Below are 16,030 nucleotides of genomic sequence, written 5' to 3' on the forward strand. Positions count from 1 at the left end.
TAGTACTTGAAACATATTTTGTAAATTTTTGTTTTTCTGTGGTAATCTACTTGAAAATTAATACATATCCTAATCTTTTTTAGCGATTACTTTTTGCAAAACTCTTTGGACACTTAACATCAGCAAGGAGGGCTCGAAAATCTGAGGTTCCTCATTTCCGTTTGAAGAAAGTACAGAATATAAAAATGTGGCTATCTCTCCGGTCCTATCTTAAGGTAGAATGATGGTGATAAAAGTTCTCTTAGCATGCTTACTCCCTATGCACGTATATCTAAATGTATAGTCAATGTATAGTCACCTGTGTACTAACATCGTGCTATGTGGCCGTACTTCGTGTTCTTTTCATTCCATATACAGAAACCCAAAATCGGTGTTTAACTGGTTCTTTCTAGTAAAATACCTGAGGTCTAAAAGTCTTAAATACATTTTAGGTAGATTATTCAAGATCAGATCCTAAATATATCTTTTTTAAAAAAATTTATTTCTTAATCGAAGCATAGTTAACACACAGTGTTACATTAGTATCAGGTGTACAACATAGTGATTCACCTTCTTTCTATGTTACGCTATTCCTACCACCAAGTGTGGCTACATCTGTCGTCATACAACACTATTACAATACCATCAACCGGGGCACCTCCATGGCTCAGTGGGTTAAAGCCTCTGCCTTCAGCTCAGGTCATGATCCCAGAGTCCTGGGATCAAGCCCCACATCGAGCTCTCTGCTCGGCAGCGAGCCTGCTTCCTCCTCTCTCTCTGCCTGCCTCTCTGCCTCCTTGTGATCTCTGTCTGTCAAATAAATGAATAAAATCTTTTAAAAAATTATAAAAAAATTAAAAAAAAATACCATCAACTGTATTCCCTAATCTCTGCCGTCTATTCCTGGGACTTATTCATTTCATAATGGGAAGCTGTACCTCCCACTCTCCTGTACCCATTTTGACCATCCTCTCACCCGCCTTCCCTCCGTCAACCATCAGTTTGTTCATTTGTATTTATAGGTATGATTCTACTTTTTGCTTTTATCCATATGTTTTGTTTGTTTAGGTGTCACATCTTTTTTTTTTAAATCTCACCAACTTCTACTCATTAAAAAGCTTAAAGATTTTGTTTGTACCTAGAATGATTATCAGAAACCAGCAGAGGGAGCCCACTGCTTAAAAAAAGAATTTTTAAAAACTAATCAATGAGTAGCCTCCCTGAAGTGGCCTATTACTATTAGCTTGTAAAACATTTTATTTTATAAAATAAAAAATATTAGCTTGTAAGTTAAGCCATTCTTTTCATGCTGTTCTTTTCCTTTAATCTTTTAAAATAACTTCCCTAATTATGGAAGTAAGATATAAAAATGCAGGAGAGAAATGGGAAACATCTAAATTAGGTTTAGGAAAGCACTTCTGAGGATTATTTCTTTGCTGCATTAAGACACAGTGATTTTCATTATTCATGGAGTAATCAGATCTTAAATAAAGTTGACCCAAAGACCAGAAACCCTCTGATATACCTAGATCTTTACCTTTTTTTGAAGTAACAATGAAAGAAGTAAAAAACAAACAAAAACTTTGCACTATTTGTCTAACCTTCTATTTAAAAAATTCGTTATTCTGTTCATTGATTTAACTTGTTAGTCTCCACTGGGAAATGCTAAAAATTGGCTTTCATTATTTTGCTCACTGTGGCTTTTCTATAATTTGGAGGGATAAATACCATCTTTGTTATGTAGCTTAGTAAGAAGCCACCTGGAATTCCTCATTATCAACCTTAAGGAGGTCTTGCATTCTTTTGTATATTGTTTTGTATTATTCAGTAAGCATTTATTTATTGTTAACCATGTAATATCCACTACTCATAACACGAAAGTCTGCGTAGCTTTAGGAGCTTATATTTCAGTGAGGGAGACACGTAACCCTAGACCTAGGAATTATCCTTGGTAGTTACTTCCCTCTCTTACATTTCCAACATCCAACTTACCACCATTTCCCACCTTTTCTACTTCCAAAATATACCTTGGGTCCATTTGATGAAGTTCTAGAATATAGGAGAAGTTCTGTGGGGTGAGGTTCGGAGCTGATGACCAAGAAGTATTCTTGAGAGATCTTTGGTGCAAAATGGTGGTAAAAGCAGGGGTAAAGCACGGGGACAGAACCTGAGGGCAGGAAGAGCTGCTGCCCCGGGGGTTGTGAGGGGTAGCAGGTACTGTACCATGGGGGTGGGGGAAGTAGGGAAGTGGGAGGTTTCGTAGAACTTTCTTATGCTAAAGAGAACCTAGGAGATACCAGAGGCCAAGGTCATTCTGCCCTTTTTAGCAAGCTATTAAGATAGTTGGGCCATTCCTAAAGAATGTCATAATATGTCCCACCCAGGAGTGGGGATGGGGGTAGGTTGCTGGGTGTCAGCCACCCAGGAGTGGGGGTGGGGGTAGGTTGCTGGGTGTCAGCTTTTGCTTTGTCTTCAGCCAGCCTTTCCTTATCACATTTGCTTCTCTTTGTTTTCCTATCCCCCCACCAACTGAAACTGTCAGTTATCTGCTTTGGGCTGCTGTAGTTGCCTGTTTCTTTGGCCTCCCTGCATTCAGGTTCCCTCCTTCCAGTACATTCCTCAGCCTGCCACCAGCAATGTTTTCGAAATGTGGATTTTGTCGTATAATTCTTAAAAACTCCTTGGAGTTTCTCCGTAGCTATTAAGCTGAAGAGCAAAATCTGATTAGGGGCTATAGTGCCCTTCATGACCTAGCTCTTGAGGATAGCCTCTCTCTCATTTGATTTTGAAACATTTCCCCCTCTCCATTCCAGCCATATTAGACTGCTTCAGTTCTGTAATTGCAATATTATTTTTCCTGTTTCATGCTCTTGCACTTGCGTGGCCTTCTGCCAGGAACACTGCCATGTGCCATCGTGCCCTGGCACCTTATTTTGGCGTAAATACCACTTTATCAGGGAGATCTTCCTAAGCTATCTTCCTAACTTGATTAAGAGTTAGGAGTGTGAGCTGGGAAAGATCTCCCTAAGGAAGTGATACTTACACCAAATTTCCTACCAGTTTTCTCAAAGCATCCTTTACCTTTACTTTAATAGCACTCATTACAATTGATCGCATAGATCTGTGGTTATAAGCTTGATGTCTGGCTCTCGGCTAGTTCCTATGAAGGTAAGGACCAGGTCTGTTTTGTTCTCTGCTGTATTTCCAGTACCTGACACAGGGCCTCATTCTGAGCAGGTGCTCAAGAAACATTTGTTGAATAAATGATTAGTGTTTGACAAAATATTTGGAATGAAATGAAATGAAAAATGTGGAAATTATGCCAAGAATTCCATGCTATGTGTTCACCATCTTCACTGTATTGCAAATCCTCAGGAAATAGTAACACTTTGTAATTAAAATTCATCTGACAAATTAGGTATATTTTCGACACTGTAAGTTACGATCAACTTGCAGGGATGGATCAGCACTCTAATTGAAAGCATGGACTTAGCTGCTAATTAGTAAATATATTTAAAAGTGTTTTCCCTTTTTTTCCCCCAGCGTCGAGGTCCTCAGCGATCAGTTGATGTAATAGTTTCATCTGCTTTCTTGTTGACTATATCAGTTGTGTTTATCTGTTGTGCCCAGGTGAGTTGACTTGCCCAATGTGTAAAAATTAGATAATCACAGCTCTAATTATTTAGCTCCATAAGGCTTTCTAATAATACACAACCAAAGTAATAATACTTACAAGCCTTACAGGTTTAAAATTGACTTTTTGCCGTTCATCTTTTTTTCGGTAGAATGAGTAAATGGGTCTGTTTATCTCTGTGTCGTGAACAGTGGCTGTCATATTCTCAGATTTCTGTTGATTGAATATATAGTAATTAGTTTTTATCCACTATTCACTTGGTTATCTTTACCTCCCAAAACAAACTTACGAGTAACTAGAATTATGAGATTGTTTCAGACTGTTTTTATGAATCTCTGCTTTATTCACATTTAGTATTAATTCTTTCATTTTTTATCTGGATTGTCACTGTGACTTGACTGCCTCAGGCTCTGAAAACTCTCATTGTCCAAGATTAGTCAGGAAGCACAAAAATATCTCAGGCTATTCTAGGTTATAAAATTAAACTTCCATTTCAAGTAATATGACATACTAGATTATCTGAAGATTCTTATGCTTTAAAGCACTATATAATGCTGGGGGGAGGAAAAACCTCAGCTTTTTAATATACATATATAAACTTTTTAATATACATATTACATACATACCTGAGTTTATAAGACAGTAAGATGCCAAACATGAAGATAAAATTTAAAAACAGAGTAATTAAGTATATGGGTTAATCCTGTGGCAGCTCTTGGATAAAGTGAGGTACGTTGTCAATCTTAGTATCTTAGAGACTTGAGATTTTATGCCCAGAGAAAACAGAAGATGAGGCCTCAGCCTGCATACCTCCTTATACATGCTACCCCTTTAAAGGACTACAGTCTCAGTGAAAATGTAGAATAAGAAAAACAGCATGCTCTCCAGCACAGGAGGACAATAAGAAAGTTCATCTGACTCTCTGCCTGGACTGACAAGAGTGGGGGGGGGGGCATAAGTCTCTCCTCTAAGAATAAACCCTCTAAGGTTCAGGGTTTAAATTGTACATTACATGTCTTGTCCTATAACCTCTGTGTCAAGAAGTTAATATGAAAAGTGGTCCTAGGTTCCTGGATACATGGCAGAAGCAAAACCAAGAATAGAGAATACATATTCATTTCAGACACAAGGACAGTTTATAAAACTTTCCCATGTACCTGTACAAAAGTAATTCTCAGCTCAGACCATATAGGCCACTTGATCTAACTAACGCAGTTACAGTAGGAAGCAATGACAGCAGCAAGAAAACTCATGCAGTTGGAAATTTTGTAACATACAAATAATAAATATTGAAAAAGAAAAAGACTATTATTTAACCATTGGCACAGTTGAGAAGCTTTTTTTAAAGAATGCTAAGCCTTCGGCTCAGGTCATGATCCTGGGATCGAGCCCTGTAGGCACTCTGCTCAGCGAGGAGCCTGCTTCCTCCTCTCTCTCTCTGCCTCTCTGCCTACTTGTGATCTGTCAAATAAATAAATAAAATCTTTAGAAAAAAAAGAATGCTAATATAAGTTAACTTTATATCATTAAAGTGGAAAGCTTAGGTGGACAATTTTGTACATATGCATAATTTATTAAAACTGATTAAAAACAGAATTGAAAATCTGAGGAGAACTATAACTATAAAGCAGCAGTGATTCAGTTAAAAATTTGCCACCAACAAAAATCCTCTAGACCCATGTGGTTTCACAGTTGAATTTTGCTAATTATTCAAATAAACAGCTAATTCTATTTTTTTAAAGATTTTATTTATATGAGAGAGAGAGAGCACAAGCAGAGGGGAGGAACAGAGGGAGAAGCAGAGTCCCCGCTGAGCAGGGAGCCTGATGTGGGACTGGATCCCATAACCCTGAGATCTTGACCTGAGCCGAAAGCAGATGCTTAATGACTGAGCCACCCAGGTGCCCCTAAACAGCTAATTCTAATCCTACACAAAACCTCTAAGAATAGAAAAAAAGGAATATTCCCCAACTAATTTTAGGTAACTAACAGAATCTTGGTACCAGTTGATTAGAGAGAAAGTACGAAAATGGAAAACTATGAACTAATTTTCCTTGTTAATGTCAATGCAAAAGACTATCCTTGTTAATGTCAATGCAAAAGACTAGCAAGATGAAGCCAGCAACTTAATAACAATAAATATGCCATGACCAGTATAGTTTATCCCCGGAATGCAAAGACTTTCAACTTGGAAAATCCCTGAATCTGGTTTGAGCTCCTTTAGTTGATTTAAAGGAGGAGAAAACATCTGATCATCTCAACAGATGCAGAAAACAAATTGGTGAATTTCAGTGGACATTCATAATACTGGCAAGTACTGTTCTTAATCTGATAAAGTATATTTTTCAAATATTAGAGCAGACTTTGTTCATATGATATTTATTACCTTATGGGTATTTACTTTAAATTAGGAATAAGACACCCTCTTCAGTCATGGGTTTTGATTATGTTTTATGTGTTTGAAATATTCCATAATAAATGTATGTTTTTAAAATGTACTACTACATTCATGATTCATTTGTATGAAACAAAATGTTACTTCCTTTTGAAAAGAAATTGTTTGAATCATATTGCTGCTTCCTGTTCCCTTTTTCATACACTTTTAGTTGCTTCATGTGCACGAGATCTTCCTTGATTGTCACTACAATTGGGAACTAATAATCTGGTGCATCTCGTTAACGCTTTTTCTCCTAAGATTTGTTACCCTTGGATCAGAAACAAGTAAAAAATATAGCAATACCTCAATATTACTTACTGAACAGGTGAGAATGCATGTTTATTCTCTTACAAGTTAATGTCTATAATCTACATATTAAACTACAAATTTTTTCATTTACTTCAAGTTTTTTAGGAACCTATTGTTAGATTGCATTTGTGTACAAAGCAAAACTTGAAGTTTGATAGAACACAAGCCTCATCTTCAGTGCTCCTGACTTGATGCAGATTTCAAATCTGATCTGCTGTTTTTCTGTTGCACTTTTATTTGACAAGAGGGAAGTACTATTTATAGAAATGATGAATTTTAAACCATTAGTGGAATATATTTGCTTTGCAGTGTGACACAGCCATATTTGAATAAGTATGACTTTTTATTCAATGGGAAGGGTAAAGCATAGTAGTTTTGATGGTTAACTTTATTTTGTGTGAATTTGTTTAACAGTTTCCTTCCATTTCATAGGAATTATTCAAAGAAACTTACAGCCAATGAAACCTTTTTTTAAAAATTTTTTAAATTTTTTATCAACATAGGATATATTTTTATCCCCAGAGGTACAGGTCTGTGAATCGTCAGGTTTACACACTTCACAGCACTCACCATAGCACATGCCCTCCCCAATGTCCATAACCTTACCCCTCTTCTCTCAACACCCCTCCCCCCAGCAACCTTCAGTTTGTTTTGTGAGATTAAGAGTCACTTATGGTTTGTCTCCCTCCCAATCCCATCTTGTTTCATTTATTCTTCTCCTACCCCCTTAACCCCCCATGTTGCAATGAAACCTTTTTTAGTACTTTTTTCAAGGATAGTTTGATTTTATAAAAATTGGTAACCCTGTTACAGGAGCTCAAAAGGAAAGGGGAGAGGAACAAACCAACCAACTGATTTCCTTTACTCCAGTTCTCACTCATTCTTTAGGTTGCTTTGGCTTTGGGACTAAAGTGTTTCACCTGTTATTAAATAATGACATCTAGTTTGCCTTTCTTATGTCAGCTTTCATTATACTTGAAAAGTTTTAAAAAGTTCTTGACTTCTTATTATAAAATACCATGTTTATTGTAGGGAATTTGGGCTATACAGTACAGTATGAAGGAGAATATTAATGTCTTCTGTTATCTTAATCACCAGAGAACTGCTGTTAATATTTCAGTAACTATCTTTCAGTTGCTTTTAAAAATGAGTATCTGTTGTAATTTTAAGTATTTTTAAACTATTTTTTCCTTTTTTATAAAAAGATAAACCTCTACTTGAAAATGGAGAAGAAACCTAATAAAAAAGAGGAACTGACACTAGTGAATAATGTTTTAAAGCTGGCTACTAAACTGCTAAAGGTAAAAATAAATTGAAAATGGATATAATGTAGAATATGCTGTCTTGGCACTATATCTGAGTCTTCTGTGCAGATCCTACCTTGTGTTTCGTTTTTATGATTGTCCAGATTGTTTCCAAATTATATTTGACCACATTTATACCATGAGTCACAGTAATCCAAATTTGAAATTTTAATAACTTTTTAAAAAATTGAGACTTTAGTAATGTCTGAAGTATTGTAGAGGTTGGCATCTTTGGAAATTTTGCCTCCTAGAACTTAAAATAGATTTCAAAAAGGAAGATTTTTTTTTTTAAGATTTCATTTATTTATTTATTTCACAGAGACAGGGAACCACAAACAGGTTGAGTGGTAGAGGGAGAAGCAGGCCTTCCGCCAAGCAGGGAGCCCAATATGGGGCTCGATCCCAGAACCCTGGGATCGTGACCTGAGCCAAAGGCCGACGCCTAATGACTGAACCACCCAGGCGCCCCTCAAAAAGGGAGAATTTAATGTTAACTTGGAAATTTTTTCATTTTGTATTTCTGAAAGCAGTCTTCTGCTTGGCCTGAGTTAGCTTAAAAAGTAGAAATACATATATAATAAATATGTATTACCAGTAAACATTTGAATTTTTAGATCATTTCTTATAACCATTAAAAAGATTATAATTTCAAAATATCTGAATTCTTAATAATAACTCCTTGGAGGTAATTTGATAAAATATTTTAGCACTGCTTTGCAGTATTGGTAATGCTTTTCTCTCTTAAAAGAAAATGTCTTTTAAAATCTTAATTTTCATAGCAAATTGAATACAATTCTTAGAGATGTTTGTAAGTGTTCAGAGAATGGTACAAAATTAGCTGTGTCTCAGTGCTACGATTATTTCTTCAGTCAGGTAAAAAGTCTTAATGGGCTCTACTGCCTCACAGCATACCCTAAGCCTGGACAAGGTTCTGAAGAGGTGGATGGGCTTGTTGGTGTCTCTGTGGGCGGTGTCTTCAGAGTGTAGGCACTGTGCCAGGCAGGATGGGACTTAGGAGCGGCTTCAGTCCCAGAGTAGAGAAATAGGAAATAACTAAAGTACAAAGCACAACAATATGATCCTTTTTGATCGCACAGAGTTGTACACAGTCTTCTACTCAGAAACTAAGGACTTAATATCGATTGTTCCCTCTCTCTCCCACTTCACTGCCAAGAAATTTTGAGGTGCATTGATTCAACCTCTCAAATAGCTTCCAGTACATCCCTGTCAGCTCTGCGCTGGGTCTGACCCTCATTGTCTCTCATTTGAGCTCTGATCCATTGAACCCTCAAGGCCTTCCTGTTTCTAGTCTCCCGCCTCTCCAACCTGTCCTCCACATTGCTTCCCCTCTGCCAGCGATCTTCCTCACCTGCACAGCGCATGCACTTCTCCCCTAGTTAAATTTGCTGGTGCCAGTCTGTCAGTCCAATCTGCACCAAGAATGACCCTTACCTCAGTAACTGGTTTTACAAATTTGAAGGACTTCTTTCTGTGCACTCAGGCTCTAAAATGTTAAGCAACCTGTAGCGATTCAAAGGAGCATGTTCTCATGTGTCTTATGGAATGCCTGTTATCTCTTCCCACGAAGTTTTAGAAACACCTTCCTCTAGGGCCTGTACCTCTTATATACCCGTCTTCAGGGGGAGACTCACAGTTGAATTGTTTATTTGCATATCTGTTAGACTATAAGGTCCTTGAGCTCAGGAACTGAATCCTAATTTCCCAGAGCCTAACACAGGGCCTGTCCTATAACTTTAAATCTGAGAATCAGTACATCATTTCTTATAGGAGGCATCAAGACTGAGTGTTCCTAGTCCAGACACTTTTCAAGTGGGCTCTAGAAAACATGGTTGTTTCTAACTGGGTTTAAAATTTAGCCTTCTATATGAATTCATTGTTGGACTACAGATCTGCTTAGGAAAGAACCATAATCCCAGTCTAAACTTTTCTGGGATTTTACAGTAATTACATTTTTTCAAGTTAATTGAATTATCCCTTCTACCAGTCAGTGGTGATTTTTGTCATCAAGATAATGTACTGATCTTTTTCATCAGGATATTTTCTTTTACAGTGTTTAATGTACACAATGCCAGTTTTTGTTTTTTTTTTTTTTAACTCATGTTCATTATTTTTGTTAAATATGAGATTCAGGATCACATTTGTTTAAAAGAGCTTCCACATATGTATTTGTATATGTATTTTATTATAAGGCACACAAAATAATTTTAAAAGGGAAGACGGTGAAAGATTGAGATTCTGGGAATCTTAAGTATCAAAACTTTCCTTCCTATATGTAACTTTCCTTTATTACAAAACACTTTTCTAAAAACGTACTATAGGTCCCAGCCATGAAACCATATTTTGTCAGTAGTTGATCAGTCTGTTTTGGGAGAGCGCTTCCATGCAACAGTGCGTTTAATTTCCAGAATAAATGTTGAATTGCAGAAAGAAAGAAAAAAATTTCAAGGTGAACTGCCTTCGAGTTTTAACAAAAAATGGCACTTGAACAAAGGCCACATGTTAGATGTTAGAAACTCATGGGGCATCCTATATTTTAGCAGTGGCCCAGAATAAGAAGTGCTTTTTGACTGATCTCTTCCAATGAACTCATAATAATAAAGCATATTAAATCTTTGAATCAGTCGGTTCTTATATTCAAAAAGTAATTGTTGGGGCACCTTGGTAGCTCAGTGGGTTAAAGCCTCTGCCTTCAGCTCAGGTCATGATCCCAGGGTCCTGGGATTGAACCCCGCATTGGGCTCTCTGCCCAGCTGGGAGCCTGCTTCCCTTCCTCTCTCTCTGCCTACTTGTGATCTCTGTCTGTCAAATAAATAAATAAAAATCTTTAAAAGAAAAAAAAGATACTGTTCTCCTCCATATTCTCTTCTTATCTTAGAAAATGTTTTCAAACCTCTTGATAGCTGCTAAACCAGTACTTTACTAGTCATTCTTTTGAGACAGAAATTAGAGTTATAAATTTAGGTTATAGAGTTCTTTTAATGAAAATCACTTCTAAAAACAAACAAAACCCACGAGGTGTACTACTTCTTTCAAGTTTAATCAAGTTTATCCTTTCTGAAAGTACCCATAATTTGAAACTGTGGTTTTTTTTTGTTTTTTTTTTTTTTATTTTTTTTAAAGATTTTATTTATTTATTTGACAGAGAAAGAGATCACAAGTAGGTAGAAAGGCAAGCAGAGAGAGAGACAGAGAGAGGAGGAAGCAGGCTCCCTGCTGAGCAGAGAGCCCGATGCGGGGCTCGATCCCAGGACCCTGAGATCATGACCTGAGCCGAAGGCAGAGGCTTTAATCCACTGAGCCACCCAGGCGCCCCTGAAACTGTGTTTTGAAAGTGTTTTTTGAAAATTCTCTATTTTGCCCTGAATTTATTTAACTGATAATTCTTAATGAGTTTTCAAGCTCATGGATTTTTTTTCTCCTGCTAGGAATTGGACAGTCCCTTTAGATTATATGGGCTTACAATGAATCCACTGCTTTATAACATCACCCAGGTTGTCATCCTGTCCGCCGTCTCTGGTGTTATCAGTGACTTGCTTGGATTTAATTTAAAGGTAAGCCCTTCCTAGTGCTTTTTTATTTCATAGTGCCCTGTTATATTTTGTGACATTTATTTTACCCTATCACTCTTTTGAGATCTCCTGTGTGCAGTGATGAAGTCGTTTTGATAATACTGTACAAAGAGAATGAATAATATTCTTGGTTTATAATGCTGATGGAACTCCTAATTTGGAACAGTGTTCCTACAAATAGAACTCTTTTATGGAATAAGTAAAAGGATTTATTTTTACTTATGTAATCCGAATCTAATTTAAGTGATAAAAAAGGAAAAGAAGAGCCCTATTTCTTTTTTTAGCCAAAAGTGATATTATCTATTACATAGCCATGCATACATCCTCCAACATACACACAGCTCCTAGTGAATAAGGTGTAGATTATTCATATTAAACCAGAAGTATGTATATACTGCTACTTCCCAGTAAAAGAAAGCAGGGGAAATCTGACTTTAACTTTTTTATTTTAAGGTGAAATCTTCTTTAAAACACAGGGATAAGGAGTTTAAAATAGTAGAGCCTGCCCTTGTTTATGAATGAAATATAGATAAAAGCATTATGTGATGTAATTTAGTAAGTTGCAGTACTAAAGCTGACGCTAATGGTTACTACTTCTATTATTTTTTCACTAGCTGTGGAAGATTAAATCATGACAATTCAGAGAAAAGAAGATGTAGCCTCTTTTCCAGAATAAGAGTACCAACTAAGCTGCCTGAAAGCAGTCACTGACTCTTTGCTTCAGGAGTCTCAGCTGGGAAATCGAAGTGTTTACATCAGACTGTCTTGTGCAATTCTTATATTTATTTTACTTGTGTTCATTGTTTTTTTACATTTATTTTAGTCTTTATATTTTATTTTTAGCATTGATGTACTTAGTTGTTGTTGCAAGGGTGATAAAACTGATATCCAGATACTTGAGATCCTGGTAATTGTTCATAACTAATTGACAAAATAACAAAATGTGAGACTCAAAGCCATTGCTAAGTACTGTTTGTCCATCGATGCCGTGAACTTGCCTTACTTGAGGAAAACGTCTTTAACATTGGAATATTGCATTGGATTCATCTAAACACAGAAAGTATGTTCTTTGGTAAATCAAGATCCAGTCAGGGTTCTTTTGAATTATTTTGGAACAATGCCAGGATCTACACTGATTAAGCTGCAGTTATGCACCCTTCAGTATTAATATATATGGTATTACATAACAGGTCAACAAGTGCTCTTTGATGATAAAACTCTTAATAGAGCAATAATTGTAAATGGTTACCATACTGTAAGATATTTTGATAAAAATTAACTAGTAATAATTGTATTTATTTGAAACACTGGGCTGTTTGCACAGCTCCAACTGTGCATGCTCAAAATGTGCACTTTTTAAAATTGTTACTTTTAAATGCGTATCTTTATATGGGATATGTTATAGTGTACTAGGGCATGATCTGGTATCCTTTTGAGTGAGGTATACACTCATCTCACAAGTGAAGTGCCTATTGATATTACTGAAGTACATTATGTTTACTCAAGTAAAATAATTTTTCCCTATGGTACACTATAGTGTATACACACTCAAATGAACAACTTAAGAATAAGGTTAAGAACCAGTAGAATATTCCTCTGATTGCTAGTTATAAAACTATATCCATATTTTCAGAAAAGAGCTTCAGTTTGCAAATTCTATCCTCTAAACTTAACCTGGTGCATCCCCCTCACCCTCAATTTTATAAGGGCTATTTTAGATGCTTTTAACCTGGAAAGTTACCTACTCCCGCACCTCTACCCCCCGCCACACACACACATGCAATTTGCCAAGTGTCCAAATGAGAATTTATCATGTTGGCATGTTAGGTAAGTAGGGCGAATATGATGGTATCTTACATTAGGCCTTGATTTTAAGTTGTTATATTTGTACAATCAAGAATATATTAGGAATTACATGAAACATGAAATGTTTTTGCAGGTTTTTTTTTTTTTTAAACTGGGAATCTAGTTTCTAAAACAAAGAATTTATTTGAAACAGTATAGAATTTTCTTGGTGCAAGGTGTATCATGTTGAATATCCTCACATTTTTTTACCATGTTTTAGGGAATTTAAAATAATTAATTGTAAATGATTTATTTGATTGGTGCAGTTTTAATCCCCAAGTCATAATCTTAAGATCAGGAATGTGTAGAGAACAGAGCCATGTCATAATATCACTTTGCTCTTACCATTCCTTTTGATCAGCCTCAATTCAGCCTCATTGTGCAGTGTATTTTCTTTGTGTAAAAAACAACAAAAGCAATTTGTTTTACTTTCCTATGTTCTCATATGTTTAATAATGACCAAAGTGCATTCTGAGTTTTTTCAAGGAATGTATTACTGGAGCTTTAAGAACATACTTATTTTCTCATGTGATAATTAGGCTTTGTTTGATATGTTTCTTCTTCCTCTATTGTCTAATGTTGAGGTTGTTTTTAGGAATTATATTTTATAAACTTTTTCAGAATAAGGTACATACCTATACAGAACTTAACATTTTGCACAGAATATATCAAATATATTTTGAAAAAAAAAGTACAGCATGAGTTCTGTTAGGAATAAAAGATAAAACTATTGTATCTCACAAAAAAAAAACTTATTTCAGAATGGAAATATTTTTGAGAAAGGTAGCTGAGTATACTGATGTAGGAAAATGCTTGTTTTGGATTGAAGTTCATTTTAACTTAAGAGTTGGGAGTTGATTTGTTGAGTACAGTATACCTCTCAACAACCTATAAATAATATGAATTATGTCACTAATGTGGGCAGCAGTAGAATACCAAAAGGAAAAAAGTCATTTTAAGCAATTTCAAAACATTAATGGAACTGTTTTCAAAGCAGAAATATTGACATTTGCTGCCTTTAAGAATACCATGAATGTAAGAAATGGAAAGAAATTGTAACATATCACATAATATAGAAAAGGCAGTTCAAAGATAGAATTGTGGCAGATGTTGTGTGTTAACTGTTGTTTCTTTGCCACATGTGTTGTATTTGAAAGTTTGAACAGCAAGTTTAAAATAAAATATTCTATGCTGACAGTGTTAAACTGGAGGTGTTTCCTGTTTGTTTGTTTTTTTCATTTTTAATTCATATGAATTTCTGTGGTAATTTTGTATTTGCTATAGCATGAACTTTAGTTATAACTCTTAGATTTCAAGGGACTGGAAATAAATTCTTTAAAAATCCCTGACATTTAAAATTTTGTTATGATTCTTAATAGGGAAGAATAATACACATGCAGGTCGTTATCACCAAAATGCTATGATATCATTAAATTTTTTTTTTTTTTTTGCTTGTTCGTTTGTATTTAAATACAGAAAACTGGCTGTGGCCTGGGATATTAAAACTTATTGTCAGAAGGATAGTGGTATTTTTAATCAAACAGTTTTGCCACATGAGTTCAGCATGAGAGATCATGGCCAAAAATAAGATGGGTAAGCATTCTAATATTTCTATTACCTAGTTGGTACAAGTGTTAATAGGATTTTAATAAATCAGGGACTATTAATTCAAGTGTACTTTCAAACTTACCTTAAGCTTAGAACTGGCTCTTTTAAGGAATCTCCTTTCCGACTGCAAAATGGAGCACATGACTAGCAACTCCTTGAATTGCTATATCACTTAGAACACTAATACTCCCACCTTTTTTCATTCACAAATGCTTATCAATAGCACTGGTTCCCTCTCAGAGCTCAGCTCCTGGGGATGAGACTGTGGATCTAGGAGACAGTATATTTTCAAAAAAAGATATTCTCCAAATAATTTGGAAAATTTGTCTCACCTGTCAGTCCTCACTACCATGAGAATTACTACCTTAAGATCAGGAATTCCATGAGATTTTACCTATATTCCTAGCACATAAAATGGTACGTAGTATATAAAAAATCTCAGTCTGTTTACTAAATGAATGACCTGAGTTAAATAGAACCTTAGACACCACTTAGTCCAAAGTTCTTATTTTACCAGATAAAAACACAGACCACAGAAGAGGTTAAGAATCTTGCCCAGGGTTGCTCTAGTTAGGTAAAGATAGAACCCACAATCTCTTTTATTCTCTTTGAAAGTATATTCTGTAGAGACAGGAAGATGGTGCAATAGGAGGACCTTAGGCTCGCCTCATCCCGTGAATACAACTAGGTGATTATCAATTCATCCTAAGTACCCAGAAATTGACCCGAAGACTTGCAGAATAAACTCCACAACTGAAGGTTGAGAAGAAGCCACACTGAAGAAGGTAGGAAGTATGGAGACATGGTTTAGGGGAGAAACAGATCCTGGCTGCTGTGGAGAGGAGGTAACAGTGGTTACACAGAAGGCAGAGAGAGAGAGAGAGAGCAGCTCACAGAGGAACGCAGAGAAACATTTCCCTATAGCCATTAGTTTAGAAAGTGAGAGGGGCTGAATTTTGTGAGATCTTGCAACTAGTGAGGCTTAAAGCCTGGAGTTTTGTGGGGTTTTTTTGGGGGGGGGGGTTATTTTATTTCTTTTAAGATCTTATTTATTTGACACACAGAGAGAGAATGCACAAGCAGAGGGAGCAGGAAAGGGAGAAGCAGGCTCCCTGCTGATCAGGGAGCCCAGTGTGGGGCTCGATACCAGGACCCTGGGATCATAACCTCAGTTGAAGGCAGACACTTAACCAGCTGAGCCACCCAGATGCCCCAAGCTTGGAGCTTTAAAGGTCAGCGGGGTTGGATGGAATATAGCCTGAAGAGAGCATGGTTCTGGAGACAAGGGAGGCAAACAACCAGTGGGCGGCCCGGGAGGTGAGGT

General features: G+C 36.2%; 1 protein-coding gene across 3 annotated transcripts in view; it reads left to right on the plus strand.

The window, feature by feature from the left end:
- PHTF2 (putative homeodomain transcription factor 2) overlaps positions 1 to 14,303 on the plus strand; it is a 118,781-nt gene extending 104,478 nt beyond the window's left edge. For all 3 annotated transcript variants that reach the window (XM_004739606.3, XM_004739607.3, XM_013060580.2), the window contains 6 exons: positions 84 to 215; positions 3,523 to 3,609; positions 6,220 to 6,375; positions 7,565 to 7,660; positions 11,110 to 11,235; positions 11,868 to 14,303. In XM_004739606.3, coding sequence (XP_004739663.1) covers positions 84 to 215; positions 3,523 to 3,609; positions 6,220 to 6,375; positions 7,565 to 7,660; positions 11,110 to 11,235; positions 11,868 to 11,888 — 618 coding nt within the window. In that variant the 3' untranslated portion in view covers positions 11,889 to 14,303. The remainder of the gene's footprint in view (positions 1 to 83; positions 216 to 3,522; positions 3,610 to 6,219; positions 6,376 to 7,564; positions 7,661 to 11,109; positions 11,236 to 11,867) is intronic.
- Positions 14,304 to 16,030: the final 1,727 nt, after the last annotated feature.

This window comes from Mustela putorius, unplaced genomic scaffold (assembly GCF_011764305.1).
Source record: "Mustela putorius furo isolate JIRA1106 unplaced genomic scaffold, ASM1176430v1.1 tig00003845_pilon_pilon_pilon, whole genome shotgun sequence".
NCBI classification, from domain to species: Eukaryota; Metazoa; Chordata; class Mammalia; order Carnivora; family Mustelidae; genus Mustela; species Mustela putorius.